The following is a 25,653-nucleotide window of genomic DNA, read 5'->3' as shown; positions in this document are numbered from 1 at the left end:
ACTGGGCTATGTGGCATAATCTGCCATCTGACTCCTAGTGAAACAGACGGTAACAAATTGGCTAATGACTATGCTATTGTTCTTCACAGAGTAGCAGTTGTGGAGGCTGTTTCCTTCCAGAACCAGCCTCTTTCTTACACCCTGCTGATGAACCCCAGTGGCCTTTTCAGCCTGAGCCAGGAGAGTGGAGAGCTCAGTTTGACCCATACAGTGGATTATGAGAGCGAGCACCATCTTTATCACTTTCTCGTGAAAGCAGTGGAAGCTGAGAGCTGGCTTAGCAGTGTAACTGAGGTACAATGAATCACTTGGCTTTACATGAATACAATGAATCACCTAACTATGGTCGCTATTTCCTCCATCAAGACTGTATTTAGTGATCTCATTACATACACTGATAATCTAAATAACACAAAGCTGTGTGTAGATTGGGAGGGAGGATGGTTTTATTTTCAAGGCACTGGACTGAGAATCAGATCTGGGTTCAGTTTCTGGGTCTGCAAAAATACTTCCTGTGTGACATTGTCCAAGGAACATTTTATCTTTGCCTTAATTTTAAAAACATAATCTGTTCAGAAAAAACAGATTTGCTGCTTTCTTACTCACAGAGGTGTTGTGGGAACAAGTTTGATAATGTCTGAGGGCAGTTTAGAGATATTACAGTAATAGGTGCAATAAGTACCTAGATACTCAGACTGAGAGATGTATGACTGTGATGCCTTATGAACTACAATGTGCTGAGCAAAAATAGCAAAAATGTGACAAAGTATCTATAACTTTTCCTGGTCCACTTAATACTCCAAAGCCAAAGCTTTTTCTGTAATGCTGATTTCAGATTGAAACATAACATTTCATGCATTAAGATGTGAGAATTGATTTTTTTTTTAGCCAAAATTTTAGATTTTGAGTTTTTAAAAAAATTACATTAATTTTTTATGAAAATAGGACACTTCCAATCGAGTGGTCCTGATTCTGATGTTTTTTTAAATGGCAGAAGGGGGAATACCTTGCCTGAAATTGGACCAAGTTTGTAAAGTATAAAATGTGAAAAACCTGATTTTGAGGTTTGCAGATTTCATAGCAAATATTTTGCAGTGCTACATTGTACCAAGAAGTTTTAGTGCCCAATGAACATTACTTTAAAATGGAAATGAAAATATTTTGTAAAAGTAAATGCATAGAGTGATCAGATGTGAGTGAAAGGGGTAAAAACTAACAAGGCTGACCAGAGCCAGTACATCCGTGCACTCTCACATTTCATTTCTAAAAAGCAGCAGGTCAGTCCTGGTGGGCCACTCTTCAGCAGACACCTATCATTTTCTTTTAGTCTTTTCTTCTGCCTCCTGTCCCAAACAGGTGACAGTTCACATCACTGATGACAATGACTGCTCTCCAGAATTCCAGCACTCCATTTACAGCCGTGACAACATTCCTGAAACCATCCCAGTTGGCACATCTCTGTTGCAAGGTGATCATTTCTCTGCTACCTCTTATTCCGTCTTCTCACAAGAATTAACTTGTGACTATAGTCTATATAATCTGATCAATTAAATTGTTTACCATGCCCACCACCATCGTATCTGAGTACCTTCCAAAAGCGCATTAAAGGATGTGACTAACATCTGTCATACGTTTTTTTTTTTCTTCTTTCTCTCTCAAGAGGGAATACTTTTTGTGGGGTTTTATTATGTGTATAATGTGCTGCGTGGTGTCTCTTTCTTTTTAAGTCAGGGTGAAGAAGTGTGCCTTGCACTTGGAATGGAGGGTGGTGAGGTTTGAGTGTAGTTCTTATATTCTGCAGGATTTCAAGCCATAGTCATGGACTGACCCCCGGAGAAATCTGTCTCCTACACAGATATCTCCTATGCAGTAGATAGTTGCATTGTTCCAGAGGAGCAGAACTGTTGACCTTCTCTTAGGGCTTGAGATGACCTTCTAGGTATCTTGAGCCTAGACCATTGAATGCCTTGAAGAGGAGGACCGAGATCTTGAACTGGAAGCAATATTCTATGGGGAACCAGTGTAGTGAGAGGAGGACAAGTTTTATGTGCTCATGGTAACTTGCGTGGCTGAGAAGGCAAGCTGTGGCGTTCCCTACTAGTTGTAGTTTCCTGTCGGCTGACTGTTTTGTGCCCAGCACCCTATATAAAGTATCAGTGCAGGGACTCAGGGACATCAGCGGTCTAATGTCTCTTAGACATATACTCAAGGAAGAAATAGCTCACCTCCCTGATGCCTGGAGGTGAGGCCTGATACCCTGTAGGCAGGGAAGGAATGTCATTGTCTGTCTGTAACAGAGTGTCAACAAGTAAAATAAAACATAGCATCAGCATCTCTTCCACTTCTGCAGCACACCCTCCCGGTCATCCGAAACCCTTCCTCACATGGACATCTCTTGCAGCTGACTGCACAGCAACCTAGGCTCACGCCCCGTTAGTGACGCTGATTTAATTTGGCCATCTCTTGTCTTCAATCAATTACAGTTATTTTTCTGTTTCACACTCCATTACAGAAAGGCTGAAATCTCTTCAAACAGGCAGGCGCTGTGGTTTGTCCATACACATGGCATTCACAGGTTTTGTAAAATAGGTTTTACCATGGTGCAGTCGAATTAAAATGTGGTGAAGGAACAAACTTTTGAAAAGTACATGCAGTATATATTGCTATGCATGTGGTTTATCGTTCGACATTGTGTGCCTTGGACATGCGTATATTGTTACTTTGAATATAAACTTTGGAGTGAACAAGAAGATAAAAGTGCAATAGAAATGTCAGCTGTTGAAAGATTAGAGCAACAGAAAATATCTGTATACCAAAATAGCATCATAATTGCAAGGACGTTGTCAGCCTAAATTTCATATACTTATGTTACAAATAACATCATAGATTAAATCTGAATGAATTGTTTGAATTAATAGAAAATAGTTAAAGTGTTTCACTCTTTTTATATTTCACTTTGGAAAATGAAACTGATTTTGTACAACTATTTTAAGCCACTTTTATTTCAGTCTTCCTTGGGCTGTCATATGTTTGAATTCATAATGTTGCAAGAAATTGTTTATCTGTTAAGCTGGGGGGGGGGGGGTTAGATTTAATGTAATGAAAACATTTATATTCACAATATGGTTTTAAAAAAATCTCTTACAATCAAATTTTAAAAAATCTAAATGTTGGAAGCTACAATAGTGTCCTTTTTAAGTGAAATGGAGTTCTCTGGATCTAATAACTTACAAAAAGGTAGATATGGAAAATATATTTCTACATGCTATACTTTAGCATTTCACAGGCTTTCACTCTTCACTTTAATGTCTTTTATTTATTTTTTCCCTTTTATATTTTGAGTAAATAGGTCTGTTATTTATCATTGTTCCTTCAATAGTTATTCTATGTTTTCATTTTGAAAAAGCAACAGTTTCCATCTGTTAGTTTAAACATCACATATGCATGCTGCTTGCTCTGTCAGAGTGCATCTGCATCATCACATCTGGGTGTTCTGAAGAAGTGTTTAACTTTGAGATAAAAGCCCTCAGATCTACCAGTTGGATTAATGAGTTGGTTTAAATTGACGCCAGCCCAGTGTTGGTGTGATGTGAAGCCTCTTCATTCGGTGAGAAAAACAGCATGGCAATTAAGAGACAGCGCTACTCTTTTAAGATCACTTTTGTTACAACAGTGTAAACTCCAGCTCTTTGTTCGATTGACTCGCGGGCCTCTGAACCGATGGGGCATTGAATACTGTGAATAAACATTTACTGGAGAAGAACATTTAATCACTCCTTGTACCTTTAAGCAGCAGTTAATTAAAAAAAATGTTAGCTATGACATAGCTAATTACATTTGAAAGGCATCCCCAGAGAGAGTTGGGTGGGGGGGTCAACAGTGATGAACACGCAGCAAGGCTTTAACGTGGCTTGTGTGGTCGCAGCAGAGCACTGGGAGACAGCTCTCCCAGCGATCTTAAAAAACCCCACCTCCATGAGGGGCACAGCGCTGAAACTTGCTGTGCTCAGGGGTGTGTTTTTTCGCACCCCCGAGCGAGAAAGTTGCAGCGCTGTAAAGTGCCGGTGCAGACAAGCCCCTCGGGCCTTGACGCAACAGCGATTGCTTAAATCAAATTAAAAAAAAAAAAAAGCTGACTCCACAAACATAACAACAGAAATGAGACAAAAAGCCCTTGGCCCTCAAGACTTTCGTCCACAGCTCCTTTCCTTGTGCTCTCTTGGAGGCAGCCTGGTGCTAGCTCTTCTTGCAGAGAATTGTTGCCCAATTGAAGTCCCAAGCTTTTCTGTCTCCTTGCTTCCTGTTTCTCCCTTTTTATACTTCGGCTTGCCCTCATTAGCTACAACGGTGGTGGGCCTCTCTCCATTATTGACATTTCTCACAGCTGACCTGGGGCAGGTTTGATTTTGCTGTTTGTAGGCAAGGAGGGTTCTTAACCCCTTTATGGCTCTGTGTGTTGCATGGGGTTTGTTGTCCCCATCACAGCAGACACACTATTTATGGCTGATATTGTTCCAACTGCCTATTGATTGTGTGATAATTCAGTATTAACTACTTGTACAAACAATGTCATGCTGCATTCTGGAACATTCTTTCATGGCAAACTCATGTCTCTGGGGTCAGTCAAATTTTTTTTTTTTTTTTTTAGTTCTTGCAACAGACTGTGACTCTGGCTCCAATGCTGAGATCACCTACTTCATTCAAAGCACTGACTTTTCCATCACGCCCGAAGGGATCATCAGTTCTCACCAGCAGCTGAACTTTGAGAGAGCAAACCATATGTATGAATTTGTGGTCATAGCTGTGGACAAAGGCCATCCTCCTCGGACAGGAACTGCATCAGTGCGCATCAGAATGACTAATGTGAATGACGAGGCACCTGTGTTCTCTCAATCTGGGTAAGCAGAGTTTAAACCCTGGATTGTTTTCTGTGTTGCAATTCATACTAATAATCCTGATTATACTTTGCTTAAGGGGCATATCCTGCTGGTTAATAAGCATCTACTTGTGTTCTGAGCACTCTCCACTACCAGTGAAGTCAGTGGAATAACTTACATGAGTGTGTGAGGGATTGGACTGACAGGTTCCAGTGGTTCTCAAACTTTTGTACTGGTGACCCCTTTCATATAGCAAGCCTCTGAGTGCAAACCCCCCTTATAAATTAAAAACACTTTTTAATATATTTAACACCATTATAAATGCTGGAGGCAATGCGGGGTTTGGGGTGGAGGCTGACAGCTTGCAACCCCCCCCCATGTAATAACCTCACGACCCCCTGAGGGGTTCCGACCCCCAGTTTGAGAACTCCCGTTCTAGATTGTAAGAAGTACACATATTAATTGTGACATAACACATTGGATCCTTAGATCCATTGTTACATACAGAGATAACATAATTAGGCTATATTTAATGGAATGACTGAAAGATCTAACTTCTAAGGGAATATTTTTGGATGTGCTGGTGCCTTGGTTTTATGATGACTAGCCCTCTAAACACCTGAGCCAGAAGGAGAGGAGGATGGGTATGAAATGGTTGATCAAAACAAGTGTAAACTGAAAAAGATTGCATAGTAAATAACTTTCATTGGATTCTGTTTAGTTAAAATGCATTTTTCCCTTTGTCTGTAATAAATTTAAATTCTTTTTTGTCATAAATGTAAAATACAGCCATTTATAATAAATGGCTATAATGTATAATATATGTATATGTATATATAATGTATAATATGGCTATATGTATAATAAATTTATACATTTAAGATCTACAGTCCCATTCTATATATAGGGTCTTTATACCATCCTCATCACAGCAGTTCACATTTGGGTATTCTGGAATCCATAATTGTATTGAGACTTTACCAACATCAGTCACGTGAAGTTTGTTCTTTTTCTCATCCTCCCCCCCCACAGGGGAGAACTGTGTGTGCCATGTAGTTTAGAGTCTTGTTTTTTGATATTTTCCAAAAGGTCCTTAGAGGTATGCACAGAATTGCAGGATCACAATCATACAGTGCACACTGCAAACCAAAACTGGATTCTTTAGATAGTCAAAGGCTCTAGTCTTTAATTTGTTAAACTGTGGATGCCCAAAGGTAAACTATATCACATTCACAGTGAGAATTCAGACCATTGGCAGCTTGTTAATGGGATTAATAGCTATCCTGATAGTAAATATGCATTGATTGTTTATCTTTGCATCAGTTACAAAACATTCCTCTCAGAAGATGCTGGTCCCAGTACCTTAGTGGCTGCTGTACATGCAAAAGATCCTGATGGAGATGGAGTGTTATACCAGATTGCTGGAGGTAATGAAGATGGCAACTTTGAACTGGATAGCCAGAAAGGTAGGAAAAGAAGTTTTAAAACATTACCTTACCATAGGTTCAAACAGTAGCTATGCTTTGTGTTCATGTTGAAAATAATTCATATAGTAATTGAATACATAATTATGAAAAAAGCAAAACCGCACCTCATTCATACAGTCTTTTTATGCTTTCCATAAATTAGAATAGGTTCCCTGTTGGGCCAGGCATTATAAAAAAACACAGGAAGACTTGGGTCTCTGGCTTAAGGAGTTTGCAGTTGAAGAAGACCAACCCCATCCCAACTCACCCCAAAATATAGTGATATAGAAATATGACATTTTTGTTTACATTATCAGTAAAATTGCACTTTATCCTCCAAAATCTAGGCATCATCAAACTGCGCAGGAATCCTCTACCCAAACTGAAAGGACGTCAATACATATTAAACATCACAGCAACAGATGACAATGCCTCTGGGGGACCTACCCCTCTGAGAAGCTTTACAGTGGTTATTGTAGGAATTAATGATATTAATAATAACAAACCTGTCTTCAGAAAGGTAAGATATCTGTCTGTAAACCTTCTCCTCCATATAGATATCATCACCTTGGGGATGATACTGCCATCTTTAAGGGGGGCTATAGCAGTGTGTTCTTTGCTTGTAGTAAATGTTGATTTTAAGGGATTATATTTGCCAGTATGGTAGATCCTCTACAATGGAATATACTCCCAGTTTTCTGCAGTCTTCAGTATTTAAATTGGAAAAGGCTCCTTTTCAGGAAAGTTTTTTCACTTCTCTAAGGCACTAAGTAATTGAAGCACATTTTCTTTCATACTCTTCTCAAATGTACTGCAAACCCACTGGAACATTTCATAGCTAATTTCTATAGTTCTGTATGTAATAATATTTTGTTCTATTTATAGTGCACTTACTACAGTGACAGCACCTGGGTTCTAGAAAACCAGCCCCCAGGCACCTACGTCTTGCAGGTGGAAGCCTATGATGCAGACCTGGGACTTAATGGAGAAGTAAAATATGAGCTTATGCACAGAGATGGAACTTCACCAGGCTTCAGTATTGATCCAGTTACTGGTAAGTGGCTCTATGCCTGTTATGTTAAGGCAGAATTGCAGTGAATTTGGGTGCATGGTATATTTGGTATATTAACAGGGAATTGCTATAGCCATATGGAGAACTATGTTTCCAGAACTGAGCCAACGTCAAACAGTCTGAAGTGAATGCTGAGGAAACTGAAAGCTTACCTTTAGTCTGAACACAGCAGAATCCTACTAAAATTATTGAGAAATCATACTTAATTTTTTTAAATGCTATAGGCATGATGTAAAATATGATAAATCTTTGGCTAATCTTTAACATCCAAAATAAATTGTATTTGATGTGGTAAATAGTAAAAGAATCTAGAATATGTGGGTGTAAGCCTACACTGCTTTAGCTGGCAAGTCAGCAAGGAAAAACAGAAACCCCAATTTATCGGGGTATAAGACTATTCTGAAACATTAACTTTACCTTGGGACAAATCTCACTGTAGAAATATAAATAGTCTGTACTTTGCAGAAGAGGAAGCATGAATGGATCTACAGTTCTACTTGAGTGTATATTCACCCCTTTGATGTGAACTAACAACTCTTTGAACTGATTAATGTCTGATAAATATAGATTGGAAGTCCAGAATTCAGTTTTAAAATACTACAAATACAGTGGGTATCGCACCAGAAGGAGATGGTGGTAAACACTGCCATGAGTGTTGAACTAGAGAAATATTGTCCCTATATAAATACAAAAGATACCCTCAGTGCAGAGTGGTAATTCAGGATGTTCACACCTAAATATCTCTGACCCAACTATGTAACAAAGAGACCAAAGCCTGAGATGGGAAAGGGCAGAAGGTACAGGTTAATTGACAAAACTGAGATGCCAAGAAAGAAGCAGTTCGCAGAGTGAGACTTGTATTCTCAGATGGAAGTGCATCTTTGACAAACTTAGCCATAACTACAATATGTTACTCTATTTTAACCTATTTCATGAGGCTGTTACCTAAATCTTAAACTAAAGATGATTTTAGTTATATCACTTACATTTGCTGGGCATTGATTTTTCACTTAGCTGTCTTTGAAATACTCTGACTTAGGTTGTCGTTGAAGTAACCTCCATGGACGTTTCTTGGAAACAAGGGAAACTAACTTCTTTTCTGGGTGGGGAGAGGGAAGTGGGGTAAAAGGTATCTAGCCTGAAGCTCTCTGTCCAAGTGGCCAACCTGAAAGATGCTGGCTCTCGACAGTAGTGGCACAGTTAGTGCAAGCTGGTGACTGCGAGGAGTGGCAGAAACAGGGAACCTTAAGTTAGTCATGTTTAATCAATACCTTGCACAGTGGTGGTGCAAGTAAGCTGAGCAATGTGGACCTGGCGTGTCCCGTTCTACTACCTACTGTGTAAGTGATGCCTGGTGTGGTTTTGCTGGCTTAGTTATGGCATTGTATGTATAACACACATAAGGTGTTTCTGTTTCTAGGGATCATCACTACTACTCAGAGCTTTGACCGAGAGAAGCAGAGAGAGTGTACGCTCTCTGTTACAGCTACAGATCAAGCTCAGGAGCCACTGATTGGTGTTTGTCAAATCACCATCTTCATTGCTGATGTCAATGACAATGACCCGAAGTTTGAGAACAGTCGCTACCAATGTGAGTGATTTAACCACGCACCCTCTGTCCTAACAGCACACAGTGGCGTGAACGTGGTTAACAGATTGAGTTCTTTTTGAAATACAGCTATCTGTGAAAATAACTCTTCATGCTGGTGACTGTATCTCTCTTAAAAGGGATCAATTTTTGGGTGGCCTTATTCACTATTGACTGGAACAATGCTATATGGTTCAAGTTGACTTGTTTTCCAAGACACAGTGGAGGTGACACTCTTCACCTTTCCAGGGGTAGTTAAATCCTGCCTTTCTGTGTGAATCTCTTGGTATCTATCCTGATCAGTAGGAATGTGTCTGTTGTATGTTTTTCTGAACATTTTTTTTAGAACATGTTTTTTAGATGTGAATGCAAGCAATTAAAATATGACTACATTTGAGGTTTTAATAAATCCCAATTCCAGCAAAACTCAAAAGGACACATTATTTCAAAGGAGGAGCACAGGAATTGCCATACTGGATCAGACTTAATGGTCCATCTAATCCTCTACCCTGTGTCTGACAGTGGCCAGCACCAGATCCTCTGAAGGAAGATGTCAGAGACCCCAGACTGAACAGTTATGAGTAACCTGCTCATAGAAGTAGTGAATTTGGTATATGTGAAGTAGTGAATTGGGTATGTGTGAAAGTTACCTGATTGGTCACCAGTATGGTTCCTGAGGACAGGCAGATCACAGGCAGCTGTGTTTCATTTGTGATCTGGAAGGGACTTGCCAAAACAGTAACATGGTGAGATAATGTTTTTTTGTGATGCAGATATCTGTTCCACTAGGAACTGGACTGACTCTAATAACTCTCATGGGTCACTAAACTCACTGGATGACAGTCTCTCTTGGTCACTACTGTCCTGGCCTGGATTCAAATCAGTTGCCTAGAAGTGAAAAATTCTTCATTACCAATCCATTGAGCTGTTCAGTTTCCCAAGAAATCTTTGTTTTTTTAAATTGGAATAAGAGTATATGGATCTAATTTACTATAACGTATTTAGCTTCAATTTTGAAAGCTTTGCATAGAGAGAAATTATAAATTTCTTATGTATTTGATTGGTAAGAGTTTTACATTTTTATATGCAGGCATCTGTTACCTTAGCTTAAGTTAACTCCCATTGCTTGTCTTCACAAAATTATCGGATTACTATATAACTGTTCCCTTGGTTCCTGCAAATAACTTCAACATCTCAGCTGTTCACAGGCTAAAAAGGCAGTAAGTCGGTTCAAGAAAATCATGTCTGTGGCTACAGAAATAGTCATTTAGGTACTCTGGACATATTTACAAAATGTAAAAGTGAGAAACTTAGAAAAGCACAGAAATGTATGTTAGTTCTGTTCACTGTTTCTATAATGAGAAATTGAACCATGAGTAGGACAAGAGTAAATCTGTTTGTGAACTTGGACTTCATCCAAACTCCAGTATATTAAATTTACTTAAAGACCACTCATATAATTTCATATAAAGAATATATGTATATAAAGCATGAACATGTTTAGGTTTAGTGGTCTAATGCTCTTATATTGCAGAAATGAGTTTGAATCTGGCTTTAAAGGAAGTCAGGAGATGTGAGTATTTTTGGACAACTCTAAATAAGCCCCTATTGTGCTGCAGCAGTTGGAAAAAAACATTAAACTATATCCAGCATTTTCTATCCCATTCCTTATCCAATTTAATGTCAGTATTTAAATTAATAGAACACCTTCACCTGACATACAGTATTCAGTTCTGGTATCCCTATGACAAAACAGATGCAATGGAAATGGGGAAAGGATAAGGAGGAATTTCAAATGAGCATTGAATTATTAGAAGTATGGATAAACTTGCACATGAAGAAAGAGTGAAAAGACTTAGGAGTTTTCTGTGTAGAGAGGAGCCATAGAAGGGGGCAGAATAAAGGCTTTAAAAGCAATGAATGGGATAGATGAGACCCTGCTATTTTCATTCTTTCATAATACAAAAACAAGGGAACATTCCATGAAACTGAAAGGCAGCACATTTATCTCTGATAAAAAGGAAATACTTTTTTAAACAAAACAAACCTGCAAAAATTATTGCCATGAGGATATTATTGAGGCCAAGAGTTTAGCAGGATCCAAAAAAGGATTGGAGGCGAATGAGAGTGTATGTCAAAGGGGAAAGAAACAAAGAGTTCTGGAACTGATATAAACCGTCACACTTCGCAGCATCAACCAGCCTTGTAGGAGGTTAGGGAGAAAGTTAGACTTTTCCATAGCTGTCCGCTTCAGGATTTCTTACACCTTCCTCTGGATCATCTGTACTGGTCACTGTCAGTCACAGATTACAGTGGTGCTTTCTAGCTTTGGAATCATCTAGTCTGACCACCTGTGTAGCATAGGCCATAGACCTTCCCCAAAATAATTCCTAGAGTAGAGCTTTGATGCTGGTGTATATGGTGCACTGGTCCAATCTGGTATAGGAGTAGCTATGTTTCTGTCTACGAGTGGACTTTGCAAACATGATACCACCACCACTCAGTTTGGTATGAATGATGGGACAGAAGTCCTAACAGTGATGTAAGGGTTTTGTAGGACGGCACAGGGAAGTCTTGACAGAGGGGTGGGTCATGTATGTTTGAAGGTGAGCCTGACTCAATGCCTTCAGCCACACTTTTCATTCAGTGCTACCAGTATCTGCCTTTCATGAGCATTAAAACTGAGGTTGAATTTTGGGTTCAATATAATGCTGATGCTTCTTGGTGATTGAGAAGCTTCCTGCTCCCTTCCTCATAGAATCATAGAATATAAGGGTTGGAAGGGACCCCTGAAGGTCATCTAGTCCAACCCCCTGCTCGAAGCAGGACCAATTCCCAGTTAAATCATCCTGACCTTAAAAACCTCTAAGGAAGGAGATTCTACCACCTCCCTAGGTAGCGCATTCCAGTGTTTCACCACCCTCTTAGTGAAAAAGTTTTTCCTAATATCCAATCTAAACCTCCCCCACTGCAGCTTGAGACCATTACTCCTCGTTCTGTCATCTGCTACCATTGAGAACAGTCTAGAGCCATCCTCTTTGGAACCCCCTTTCAGGTAGTTGAAAGCAGCTATCAAATCCCCCCTCATTCTTCTCTTCTGCAGGCTAAACAATCCCAGCTCCCTCAGCCTCTCCTCATAACTCATGTGTTCCAGACCCCTAATCATTTTTGTTGCCCTTCGCTGGACTCTCTCCAATTTATCCACATCCTTCTTGAAGTGTGGGACCCAAAACTGGACACAGTACTCCAGATGAGGCCTCACCAATGTCGAATAGAGGGGAACGATCACGTCCCTCGATCTGCTCGCTATGCCCCTACTTATACATCCCAAAATGCCATTGGCCTTCTTGGCAACAAGGGCACACTGCTGACTCATATCCAGCTTCTTGTCCACTGTCACCCCTAGGTCCTTTTCCGCAGAACTGCTGCCTAGCCATTTGGTCCCTAGTCTGTAGCTGTGCATTGGGTTCTTCCGTCCTAAGTGCAAGACCCTGCACTTATCCTTATTCAACCTCATCAGATTTCTTTTGGCCCAATCCTCCAATTTGTCTAGGTCCTTCTGTATCCTATCCCTCCCCTCCAGCGTATCTACCACTCCTCCCAGTTTAGTATCATCCGCAAATTTGCTGAGAGTGCAATCCACACCATCCTCCAGATCATTTATGAAGATATTGAACAAAACCGGCCCCAGGACCGACCCTTGGGGCATATGGGGAGCCAGCTAGCAAAAAGCACTTCTTCAGGATTGGGAAACTGTTCTGTCCCAGCCATGGGGCTGCTCTGACAGTGTGTTCTAATATTTGTCTATAAGCAATCAATGTTTGTACGTCATGGAATTAAAAATACTGTCTCCTCTTTATAACAAAATCAAATGTAATTAGTCATGGGTTTCTAATGTTACTGGTAACTGCTGGTGCTTTATTCTCATATGCTATGACCTTATTCAAATACTTTGGTTTAAACAATTCATCACTATTAATTATCCATACATGTCTGGAAGAGGCTGTACTCAAATGTTAAACTGTATATAATAGTGACATCCTGGTAATAGTTACAGACGTACTTATCACAAACAAGGAACACATGATACAATGCAACATCCTTTCCAATTCAGCTTTGAACCTTTTGGTACAATGTATTTTAACAGGATACTATTCTCAGAACATAAAATCTATTACAGGACAATTGAGACTCTCTTGTAGTATTTACTAGCAATAAATTCCATTGCTATTACTTTTTTTCAGTACCAGCAAACCACCTCCAGACATACTTCTACTTGTAAGATTGGCATGACTAGGCCATTTATTCTTTGGCAGTCACATTTTGGTGGGCAAAGAAAAGTGACTTAGATGAGAATAGGGAGCAACAAATGTGCTTCACTTAACAGCTTTCATAACTGTACATAATACAGTAGGGGAAAACCAAGAGAAAACTTAGATATTTTTGTGTTGCAATAATTTAAAAGCAGCATAATCAAAACAACATTTATTTTAGTTGAACAGACACCTTTGATATTTTACATATTATATTGACTTACAAAGTGATGGTAATTCTAGTTTAATGTGAAACCAACTTCTCTGGAATACTGGTTCACTTCGTATAAAGGAAGGCCTAACCCTGTTCACCTACAAATATAGCCAGGTCTTTTAGGCTGTTTCACAGCTCATATGCCAGTGTGATTGTGCAGTCGTGATCTGTAAACTGGAAATACTGCCACACTGTTCTGTGATCTTAGCACTGACCTGGAGCTGAGAATTGTAAGTGTCCCCTTTACTTCTAGAATTGCCAGATCCAGGAATATTGCCTTTATACATGAGAATGAGGCCTGCTGAGAATACGTCTCCTCCTTTTTTCACAGACTTCCTCCATGAAGACACCCCAGTGGGCACAAGTTTCCTCCGTGCAGCAGCTCATGATGATGACCAAGGTGTGAATGCTGCCATCGTATATTCCATGTTACAGCAACAGCCAGAATACTTCCAAATCAACCCCAGCACCGGCTGGGTATATGTGAACCATCTGATCTCCCAGGTAACAGGACTCTTGTAATTCAGAATGTAACACAGCTTTCTTCCTGTGGAATATGTTGCAGAGAGTTAATCTCAATCTGTTGATCTGTGCAAATCAGTTTTTAGATTTCCTTAAACTTTTTGTTAAAACTACTTTGTAGATAACTCGAATCAGCCAGTATATTGTTGCAACAGATGGAGGCAACAGAAGCAGCACTGTGGAGCTGACTGTAACTATCACTAATGTACTCAATCAGCCTCCACGTTGGGAACAGAGCGGATACCGGGTTACAATCCCGGAGAACACTATTCGGGACACCAAGATAGTGGTATGCTATAAGAGAACCTCCTTCTCTCTCTAGAATAGCCCCCTCTCCCTTCCTTCTGTCCTGTCTGTGTATGTAGATGGATATACATGCCTTTACTACCTTGCGTTGTGACCCTATCAGATTTCACAAGCTGTGTGCTTTTAGCTTTACGTGGGATATCTCCAAGGAAATTCCAGAAGCTGCCGGAGATGTTGTGACTCCGAAGGCTGCACTTTTCTCTGTTGTCCTGTAAAGCCAGTGCCCCAGCAAGGGGTGCTCCTGGAGGGAGCATCTTTTGGATGAGTTGCAAAACTGAGGCTTAGCCCATATTAAAAATCCTAGAGTATTTTCCACAAGAGTTGAGCTGTGAATTCCAGGGTCCTGACCAAATTCCAGCTTGAGTGATTCCATTCTGCCTACCTGAGTTCTCCCTGCAATTTTCAGTGCCGCCCATACCTGCTGTTTTAGTGGCAGAGTAGCTGTGCTGTATTTCAGCAGTGGATGAAATGTGTATTGTTTATTTTTCTTCGTCAAACAAGTTTTTTAAACTGGACACACTGATTGCTACATCCCAGGCAGTCTTTTCTGTAATTGCTCATTGATTCCTACAGTTCCTTTTCATCTCCCAGGCCTCTGATCCAAGCATTTGGAAACAATTCGTTTTATCCAGCCAGGCTCATGCACAGCTTGCAGAAGAGTGAGATCCTCATAGTAATCCCCCTTTGGATGTTTTTTTGGGAAAAAGCTTCCTTTACCTGAAGGTGGTGTTCATACCCTTTGCCATATTTACAGAGCAGGGAAATTTAATATTGATTCAAACTTGGAACCACAGCAAAAGCAATACAAAAATTAGACAAATCTCCAGAATGAAGGCAAACTGTCTGTCTCGTCATGCATGCACAACCCCAACCCCCCAAACTGACATCTTAATACTCAGAATCATGCACTTCATAAACAAATACAGTGGCTTTTTGTCTCTTCAGACTGTCAAAGCCACATCCTCCCTTGGTGATCCCAGGGTTACATATAACCTGGAGGAGGGTCAAGTTCCAGAGACTAACATGCCTGTTCGTTTCTACCTGAAGCCAAACAGAGTGGATGGATCTGCTTCTCTACTAGTCTCGGAACCACTTGACTTTGAGACAACTAGGTTTTTCACTCTGAGAGTCAGGGCACAAAATGTAGCAATGATTCCTTTAGCTTCATTCATCACTGTCTGTATTAATATAACAGGTAAGTACCACTGAATTACTGTAACTAGAACAGGTAATTTTAGAATGACACTCAAAGTATTTCTAAAATATCAGTACTAGAAATTATGGAATGAAGCCTGGACTTAACAGCATAAGATTTCTTTTGAGTTTTAAGACATGCAGTAGTAGAAATAGTCTTTTCATCTGAAGAAACCACAAAGTGTGATTTAACAAGTGGGATGTGGTATTTAAAAACATACACTTAATATAGAAATATCTGCACTAAAAAGTAATGCAGTGCTATGTAAGTGTAAAATTAAAGGAATCCTTCTAATGCCAGAAATGGCCCAGTAAGTGTTCCAATTCTAGTGAGAGAAAAGTGTAGTACTGGAAATATTTCATATATTAGGGATATTTGGGGATTACTGAAATGATTAACTCTTGGAACAGGACAGCAAAAATGCATACCTAGTAATTGTTAATTGTCCCTTTAAAAAAAACAAACAAACATCTTTGCACTTTTAAGGAAAAAAACCCTACTATATAATTTCACAAATTATTAAAATTAAATGTTACTTGTTTGTCCCTCGTTAGTTCATATTACATACACTTGTGTAGTGGGTTAGCAGTGGTGTGGGTGTGGGTCAGTGGGAGGCCACTCTGCCTCACTACATCAGGGTCATCAGAAAAAGATACGAAAAAGTTCATCTTTACTAATTTTGCTACCATAATTGCACAGTGAAAAGTATGTTCATCTATGGAGCTCTTCCATAATACACCAAAACACCTGTTGTTTATTTGTGTAGTGGCTAGTACCTAAAGTCAGGACCAGGGCCCTATTGTGCTAGGCGCCACACACACACACCTCCCTCCCTCCCTCCCTCCCTCTCTCTCTCTTTGGAACAGAGAATGTCTTTTGAAATGAAAACATTCTGTGCTCCAAAGAGATTACAATCAAACTACCACAAATCAATATTCATTAGTAACATTGTTCCATGGTCCTATTAATAGTGTTGTTACTCAGTTTAATGGCAACTTCATTTTAGCCAGGAACAAAAATGATTTTCCAGTAACGTAAAATTCGAAACAAGAGATTCATTTTGGGGTGGGGGAAGGGAATGCAAGTTAAACCACTTTTAAGTGGGGAATTAGCTACCAGAAGTCCTCAACTTATAAAATATGACTTTTTATATATGCATATGCAAAAAAAATACACACATTATATACATAGAGAGAGAGATTGTATTCCCCCCACTCTCAGCTCAACAATGGGTGAATGCATTTACTAAAACTGAAAGAATATTGATTGTGTTTGTTGAAATAACACATGAAAAATAGTCTGTCACAAGGGAGAGTTAGGAACACAGGAAAACTGGGTTGTAAAGCAAGCCTGTAGTAACAACAAACACAGTAGCAATCTAAGGCCCTGATCCTACAAGCACTTGCACATGTTGGAATCAGTGGGACCATCTCATGGTTGTAAAGTTAAATGTGTGTGTTTGCAAGATCAGGCCCTAAGAATTTGTCAGCCTCATTCATCGAGAAATGCTTAAAATTGCATTTCTCTGTTTTACCTACTATTGTTACACGTAATGTTTAGAATAGAACATATTTAGCAAAATATTTTTGTCTGTTTTTAATTTGTTTTTTGTGTTTTACAGTACTTGGTGTAGCTTCAATTTCATCAATTGACTTCAGTCAGCTCCTCTGTTTGGCCTTTCACACAGCAACAGGGGAAAGAAGTTTTTTAGAACAGAAAAATGTGGTTGTAAAACTGCAGAAGTTAGCTGGGGAGTTCAGTGCAAATGTGGCACTGAAGCTACTTTTAATCCATATTTTGAAAATGACTGAATTTCAAGTTGACAGTATCTCTTTAAATTAATGACACTTCATAACTGCAGTTACTGACACTGGAGTGGTCCCCAAGGCTCTGATCCTGCAAAGACAAGGGCAGGCCTGCACACAAACTTTCATCAAAATAACAAAAGGGGTGAAGTAAAAACCAGTTATTTTGGTGGAGGTCTGTTATCAGATGTTAGTCCTATCTTAAATTTAGATATGATGAACAGTTCCATTGGTGTCAATAAGTAATCCTGAATGCTATTCAGTAGGTATGTAAGTCTTTGCCAGGACCAGGGCCAAAGAATATCCAGCTCCTGGTTTCAGTAAGTTAATAGGTTAATCGGTGTCTCGCATAATACCTGAAATCACAGCATCACGTCTTGCAGAAACTTCACAATCGCTCTAATTAAAAGAGCTTCTGCCATCTGCCTTGAGAATGGGAATGCAGAAAACAGGATTGGACATTAGCAGGAACTCTGTGATAGTTTTTCAAAACAGTCTGCTAATTTGTTTTTTAAAAGGTGCAGTTTTAAGATTTGAACCTCCTCTCATTATCTCTTAACTCCTCTCTCTGCAGATGTCAATGATAATGTTCCGTTCTTCACATCTTCTACCTACAAGGTGTCTGTACCTGAAGAAGCAGCTATTGGCACGTCTGTTGCCCAGGTTTTAGCAACTGACTTGGATTCTGGGCCATATGGAGAGGTTTATTACATACTCTTTTTCTCCCAGCAATATTAATCTGTTAAATAGCATTGACACAGTTAAACAATGAGAAAAGATAAGTAGCAGATGGGACAATAATGAGCCATAGGCACCTCTCCCTTCCTCTTTGAGCAGGGTGGCTAATTTTTACCTAAATAAGAGCTGCCTCTGATCTGTAAAAAACAGGAGAGGAAGGATGGTCCTGTGGTTAGGGCACTAGTATGGGAGATCTGGATTCAGTCTCTATTACACCACTGGCTTCCTGTGTGACCTTGGGCAAGTTAGTCTCTCTGTGCCTCAGTTCCCCATCTGATAGTAGTGATAATAGCACTGCCCTACCTCACAGGGGTCTTGTGAGGATAAATATAGTAAAGATTAAGAGGCAGTCAGATATTACAATGATTGGGACCATACAAGTACCACAGATAGGTGGGTAGGTACGATGTATACAGTCTGCTCCATCTCAGACAGAGGGAGACTCTAGATCATGTCACATAGTGACCCAACTTGAGCTGGAGACATGATGAAGCACTGCATGCTGCTACTCATGCTCTCTTTGGGCTGCCCCCACCATATTAATTGTCAGGCTGTAGGCTTTATTTTTGAACTTTTTGTTCACGTTTGACTCATGAATGGCTGGCTTTTTGGCCAGCTCTGGTGTAGTGATCAAATACAAACAGGCAAGCAGCATTGTGAAGTGCTGCTCACCCTTTTCTGCCCCATTCATTACCCCCTTCCCAAAATCCACAGCATGGCTCTTGTTAGAGAACTTTGACTCTCAGTGTGTTATCATTTTGTAACTTGTAAACCTGCCATAAGCTGTCACTGAAAAACTGTGTAGCAAATATTGTATATAGAACTGGTGGGAAAATGTGTGGGGATTTTTCCTTTCAAAAAAATTTACTTTTCGTCATAGAACTGAAAATTTTCAGCTGAAAAGTTTTTGGTTTTCAAAGTTTCTGTGAAATATGTGGTTTAATCTAAGCTCAGTTTTCCTTTGGAAAACTTTGATGGAAATTTTTTTGACCAGTCCTAATTGTATATTACCAGGAACATCGGGGTTATTTTACATAAGCATTCTAACTTTGTTGTCAAACTGAGTGAAGGCCTCAAGAACAGTCTGTTCAGTCAAGAGCCTCTTCAGATATTATTTTGCAGACAGTTTGAAAGGGCTCAGGAAGGATGGGGAAACAGCACTCGCATGAAATGGTATGCATGGAACCTCACATACAATTTCTGAACTTCAGGTTCAATATTCAATATTGGAAGACCCTAGTGAAGACTACCGGTTCTTCATCATTGATCCTGAGACAGGAATTATTTCCACCAAAGCATCTTTTGACAGAGAGAAGAGAGGCTCTTATTTAATTGAAGTTCAGTCTCAGGATTCTGCAGAGTCTGCGCGACCTGGTGTTTATGGGCAGCCCAACACAGGTAAGCATAACGGCTTAGATACCAGGTAAGAAAGGGTTCCACTGCCATTGGTAGAAGCGGAGTTTTTCATGGAATGTCGGAGTAGGTTACACAGACAAGATGGGTGAGGTAATATCTTTTATTGGACCAACTTTTGTGGGTGAGAGAGACAAGTCTTCGAGATTTGCACAGAGTTTTCTTCAGGGATAGGTTAGGCCATCCCACAAGTAACTTTGTCTGGTCTCCGTAATCTAAATTTTCATTTTCAGATACAGCATATGTGAAGATTTTTGTCAGTGACGTCAATGACAATGCTCCAGCTTTCCCTCACCCAGTATATGAAATCAGTATAGAGGAGGACAAGGAAGTTGGATGTGTTGTTGTGACAGCAACAGCAAATGATGAAGATGAAGGTGTGCCAACATACTTCTCCTATATTTTTCCGTGCTTTTGAGTAATGCAGCGTCCACCATAATAATGGTTTCTCTTGTGAGCTAATGATTTTCTGTTTTAATCCTGTGATTGATTGTATTTAGGAGAAATTTTAAATGGATTTCAATAGTTTGGAGAGGAGAAGAATCTCTGTTGCTTAAATGTGTCAAGAACTCTTAGTAATCTACTCAAGTTTCCACTTTGTAGAATAACAATATGCTAGTGATCCTTTTATTTTAGAACAACAGACATTTAAATCCTCACAATTCTTCTATTTGGTGGTGATGTGCTAAATGCCCCTCTTAGTCTGGTTGGTGAAGGAGAAAGGAGAGAAGTTGGAGCATACTGCTGGCATTGAGAATTTGAAAAAAAACAAACCCACAACTTGTTAGTCACTTTGATAGGTGGGTTACTACTGGGGCCAAATTCTCATGTTCAAACATCTGAAATACAGCGGGTTTTTTTCTGACTCCTATCAGTTGCTGCTCATGTCACTTCAATAGCATATGGGTAAGACATTTCATAATAAATTAAAAGGTTGAAAATGTTTCCCCACCTCTATTAAGAGCTTACATATTCTGTATGGAAAATGATTCTTTGCCCCTGTGCTAAATGGAGTGAACTTGATTTTAACAATCAAAACCGCTTCAGTGTATCAAGTATCTTGTCATGTTTCTTCCTTTTTTCCTTTTCAAAGAACAATAGCTTATCACTTTCTCAAGTTTCCAAACATTTTGCAGCAATGCAAAACAAAATAACTAGGATCGTATGTATGGAATATATTTTGAAAACAAATGGTCTTTTGAAACCTTGCTGTTCTTTTGAGATTTTGGCACCACCTGGTGGTAAAAATAAAATGAGTGTGTAGTAACAACAGATGTTTGGGTTTAACATGGGGGGGAAACTATTAAACAAAAATAGCTTCTAGACTTTAATAACACTACATTATTTCAGTTTCAGCAAATGAATGCACATTAGACGTGTAGGGCTAACTTCTACTTGCAAACTACGCTTGTACATATAACTATGCAAAATGGAACAAAAGAGTTGCCTAACTTCTACTTGCAAACTACGCTTGTACATATAACTGTGCTTACAAACACAGAACTCTGCAGTTATTTGTTTTTCTGTCTTACTCACACTTTCACATACACGTTTCTGACTACAGTTACTTTTTTTTTAAGGTATAATACAACTGCTTGTCTCTTAAATTTTGGCCTATTGCGTGCAAGTCAAACTACGCATCCCATTAATAAATGTTTGCTGCGGCTTTACTGCGTGCTTTGAGAAGTATGGTATGGAATTCTATACTAGCAGTAAGTAAACATTTGCTGTTTCATACAGGTACAAATGCCAAACTGAGGTATCAGATTACATCAGGAAATGTGAAAGGAGCTTTTGATGTTGAACCCGAAGTGGGAACCATCTTCATTACTCAGTGTCTGGACTATGAACAAGAGCAGCGTTATGAGCTCCGGCTTGTAGTCTCTGATGGGAAGTGGGAGAATCACACACTCATTGCCATCAATGTAATCAATAAGAATGACGAAGCTCCAGTGTTCACTAACAATGAGTACCATGACAGTGTCTTAGAGGAACTTACAGATCTGCCTGTTATGGTTCTAAAGGTAAATCAGTTTGCATAAAACAGAGATGGGTTTTTTGGAGGGTAAATTAAACTTTTATTCATGCATAACTACATCAGTTACTGAGAGCCAGATCTCATCAGAAGAGGGTGAACCCTGACACCTGGAATCTGTAAGATTCTGATATCCTTCTGTCTTCCATGTTTTCCAGCTATCTACGTTCTTTTTATAGAATTGATTAAACAAAAATATGTGGTGGCTGGAATTGGGTAATAAACTTAGTTACTGGCCAGTATAAATGTAAACAAACCTACTGATCCATGGTAAGAAAAGTGCAAAGGGAAGATAGACTTGTGGTTGAGACATGGGACTGAAAGTCAGAAGATCAGCTTTCTCTTCTCAACTGTCACAGGCTTCCTTTGTGACCTTGGGCAAATCACTTACTCTTGTCGCTGACTTCATTTCCATATCTGTAAAATGGGGATACATACCTACTTTACTGGGGTGTTCATCAGTATTTGTAAGGTTCTTTGAGATCTCTGGGTGAGAAGACACTATGGAAGTGCCAAGGATATAGGTGATGATTTCCCCATCAGAGGAGTATAAGGAAGAGAAGACCCAAATTCTGACCAGTTTCTAACCCCTCCTGTCTGTTCCTATGAATCAATTTCTGTTTGCTCCTCTGGTTCAACTTCCACAGGATCTCACTGCAAATACTTGTTCAGCTGATTTTTACTATTACTTCCATCTAACTTTTCCTGTATATTTTCCCCACTCTTCCAAAATGCACTAGCATGCAGAATGCATTAGTCTCCCTAAACACAATCAGCCTATTTCTCCAGCCCAGCTATAACCTTTGCAGAATGACCCAAATGACTCAAGCCAACTGATGGTTACTCTTAACTGTTAACATATAGGGGCATGTTCTTTAGTAGGCCTCCATAGTACTGCAGCTTGCAGTAGAATTTCCAGTTCTCTCTCTCACCCCTCCTGTGGTTTGTTCTAGGTTTCTGCAACTGACCCTGATCAAGAAGCTGACCAGAGTGCCCTTTGCTACTCTTTACATGGACACGGGGCCAATAGTGAGTTCTGCATCAACGAGTACACAGGAGAGATCTATGCAAACAAAAAGCTAGACCGTGAAAAGCGATCCATATGGCGCTTTCTTGTTCTTGCTACAGATGAAAATGGAGAGGGACTAACTGGCTTTGCAGATGTAATCATAGAGGTCAGAGATGTGAATGACAACCCACCTCTTTTCCTTTGCATGTCAGAGGGCTGCTTCATGGGGCAGGTTCCTGAAGATTCCCCAGCAGGCACCACTGTAATGGAAATGAATGCCGTAGACCTTGATGACCCCAAAGCTGGGAAGAATGCAGTATTAACGTACAGAATTATTCAAAATGTCCAAAATGAAATCAACCTCAACTTGTTTTCAATCAACCCGGTTACGGGCACCATCTGTACTGTGCTCGGATCCTTGGACCGGGAGAAGGAAGAGAAGTATCTGGTGGTGGTTGAAGGAAGGGATGGAGGCGGGCTCACTGGGACAGGCACCGCCACCATTTTGGTGTCTGATATAAATGACCATGCTCCAGTCTTTACACGGAAGATGTATACGGCTTTTGTCTCTGAAAATGCAAGTATCAACACTGAGGTCACAATGGTAGCTGCTACGGACAGAGATGAGGGAGAAAATGCTGTGGTGACATTCAGTATCCTCGATGGGGATGATGATCGTAAATTCTCCATAGAGACAGATAAAATCAACAGACGTGGGGCTATTCGGCTGCGAAAACACCTAGACTTTGAGAAACCTCATGAGAGGGTGTTTAACCTGACGGTGAAAGCTGAAGACACCGATTTCTTCAGCATTGCTCACTGTGTTGTCTATGTGGAGGATTCCAATGACCACGCCCCTGTGTTTTATCCCCCGTTCTATGAAGTGATGGCTCTGGCTGAAGATGTGCCTCTCGGCACTAAAGTTGTGCAGGTTTCTGCTGTTGATTTAGATTCGGGGCTGAATGGAAGGTTTTTGTATCACCTGATAAACAGGTCTAACCCAAGTGGGCAGTTCTCCGTGGGTAATGATGGTTGGGTTGTAGTTGCAGGATCGCTGGATCATGAGGCTGCGACACAGCACCACCTTGTGGTCATAGCCACTGATATGGGACAACCTCGGCTGACTGGCAGTGCCTCTGTTCTCGTGACTCTGCAGGATGTGAATGACAACGGGCCAGAGTTTGAGGCTCAGTATAACCCAGTCATCTGGGAAAACACTGCTTCGCCGCAAATTGTCCAAATGAACGAGACTTCTACTTTGTTATATGCTAGAGACAGAGACACTGCTGCTAATGGAGGGCCTTTCTCCTTTCACTTACTCAGCAACTTTGGCAACGTAGCTTACTTTAACTTGCAGGATTTCAGCAATGGAAGTGCATTGCTCACTGCACTGCATACCTTTGACAGAGAAGTGCACAAGGTGTTTTACCTGCCCATTCTGATTACTGACAGCGGGACTCCTCCTATGAGCTCAACCAACACATTAACTGTTAATATTGGGGACCGAAATGATCATCCTCATTCTGCTGGCTACATGGAATGCCTCATCTACTGCTATGATGGTAATTGATTTGGAGCTTATTTCACTGGGCTATACTCAGACGATGAGCAGCAGGTGTGCGATTCAAAGAGATCTGTTCCATTCCACAAGAGCTGCTTTCCATGATACATTAGCATGTTGGTGGGGAATGCAGCTCTGCCAAAAGGTTGATTAGAACTGAAACTTGGTGTGTAAGGTCTAGTCCCAGGGGTTGAAGTTAATTGGTGTGTGGAGGAGATTGAATTTGGGGTTGAAGGAGGGTAATTGGCTTCTACCTTACATACACTTCTATAAAACTTAAGTAAATGGTTTTCAGATGCTATTTGGTTTCTCTTTAATTATGAAATAGCTTGACTTATTTTATACTGATGTTGTTCATTTAATAATGTTGTCAAGGGCTGTGATCTGGATTCAAGTCTGAATACCCTGAGAGAGTGCTTGAAATTTGAGGTTAAACTAATCTGGCATGTTGTCTAGTTAATGTTTTAAATGTGAACCCAAATATGAACCATCTGTACCCTCTGAAAAGTTAATGCAAGCCTTGAACTGCCCAAAAATAGAAATGGAAAAAATCTTCTGTGCTGCTGTTTTTTGTGCCCTCCTTCGCTCATTGCAGCCATCATGAGGCAGGGCACCTTCCCTGACCCTCAGCTCCCCACTCCCTGATGATCTCTCGCAGTCCCCAGTCTCCTTACATAAGCCCCAAAGCAGAGTAAACTATATAAATAAGTTATGTTGTAACTGTGGGGCTTGCATCTGTGTGGTGTTGAACTCCTCCTCCCCAAATCCCACCTTGTTCCTCTGGTCACATGGCATACCCTCTAACTAGTGTTTCTGATCAGGAGGAATTTGACTTCTCTTCCTAGTAGCGCTGTCGATTAATCACAGTTACCTCATGCGCGATTAACTCAAAAAATTTAATCTCGATTAAAAAAATTAATCACCGTTTTAATCGCTGTTAAACAAGTGACTACCAATTGAAATTTATTAAATATTTTGGATGTTGTTCTACATTTTCATATATATCTTGTATTCTGTGTTGTCATTGAAATCAAAGTGTATATTTTGATTACAAATATTTGCACTGTAAAAGTGATAAACAAAAGAAATTCAATTCACCTCATACAAGTACCATAGTGCAATCTCTATGTCCTGAAAGTGCAACTTCCAAATGTAGATTTTTTTTGTTTTGTTACATAACTCCACTCAAAAACAAAACAAAGTAAAACTTCAGAGGCTATGAGTCCACTCAGTCCTACTTCTTGTTCAGCCAATCGCTAAGACAAAAAAGTTTGTTTACCTTTATAGGAGATAATGCTGCCCTCTTCTTATTTACCATGTCACCAGAAATTGAGAACAGGCATTTACATGGCACTTTTGTAGCCGGCATTGCAAGGCATTTAGGTGCCAGATATGCTAAACATTCGTATGCCCCTTCATGCTTCAGCCACCATTCCAGAGGACATGCTTCCATGCTGATGACGCTTGTTAAAAAAAATTAATGCATTAATTAAATTTGTGACTGAACTCCTTGGGGGAGAATTGTATGAGTCCCCTGCT

The 25,653-nt window shown here is 40.0% G+C and overlaps 1 protein-coding gene across 1 annotated transcript in view; it reads left to right on the top strand.

Moving 5' to 3' along the window:
- The window catches only part of LOC125631066 (neural-cadherin-like), a 94,654-nt gene that overhangs the window by 47,295 nt on the left and 21,706 nt on the right, over window positions 1-25,653 (top strand). The window contains exons 5-19 of the mRNA XM_048837243.2: window positions 90-294; window positions 1,357-1,468; window positions 4,649-4,898; window positions 6,201-6,343; window positions 6,691-6,863; window positions 7,229-7,397; window positions 8,836-9,006; window positions 13,862-14,034; window positions 14,174-14,341; window positions 15,304-15,553; window positions 17,933-18,060; window positions 19,308-19,494; window positions 19,743-19,886; window positions 21,250-21,533; window positions 22,498-24,115. Coding sequence (XP_048693200.2) covers window positions 90-294; window positions 1,357-1,468; window positions 4,649-4,898; window positions 6,201-6,343; window positions 6,691-6,863; window positions 7,229-7,397; window positions 8,836-9,006; window positions 13,862-14,034; window positions 14,174-14,341; window positions 15,304-15,553; window positions 17,933-18,060; window positions 19,308-19,494; window positions 19,743-19,886; window positions 21,250-21,533; window positions 22,498-24,115 — 4,175 coding nt within the window. The remainder of the gene's footprint in view (window positions 1-89; window positions 295-1,356; window positions 1,469-4,648; window positions 4,899-6,200; window positions 6,344-6,690; window positions 6,864-7,228; window positions 7,398-8,835; window positions 9,007-13,861; window positions 14,035-14,173; window positions 14,342-15,303; window positions 15,554-17,932; window positions 18,061-19,307; window positions 19,495-19,742; window positions 19,887-21,249; window positions 21,534-22,497; window positions 24,116-25,653) is intronic.

This window comes from Caretta caretta, chromosome 2 (assembly GCF_965140235.1).
Source record: "Caretta caretta isolate rCarCar2 chromosome 2, rCarCar1.hap1, whole genome shotgun sequence".
Classification (NCBI taxonomy): Eukaryota; Metazoa; Chordata; order Testudines; family Cheloniidae; genus Caretta; species Caretta caretta.
Note: the sequence above shows the minus strand (reverse complement) of the source record. Positions and strands in the feature narration are given on the sequence as shown.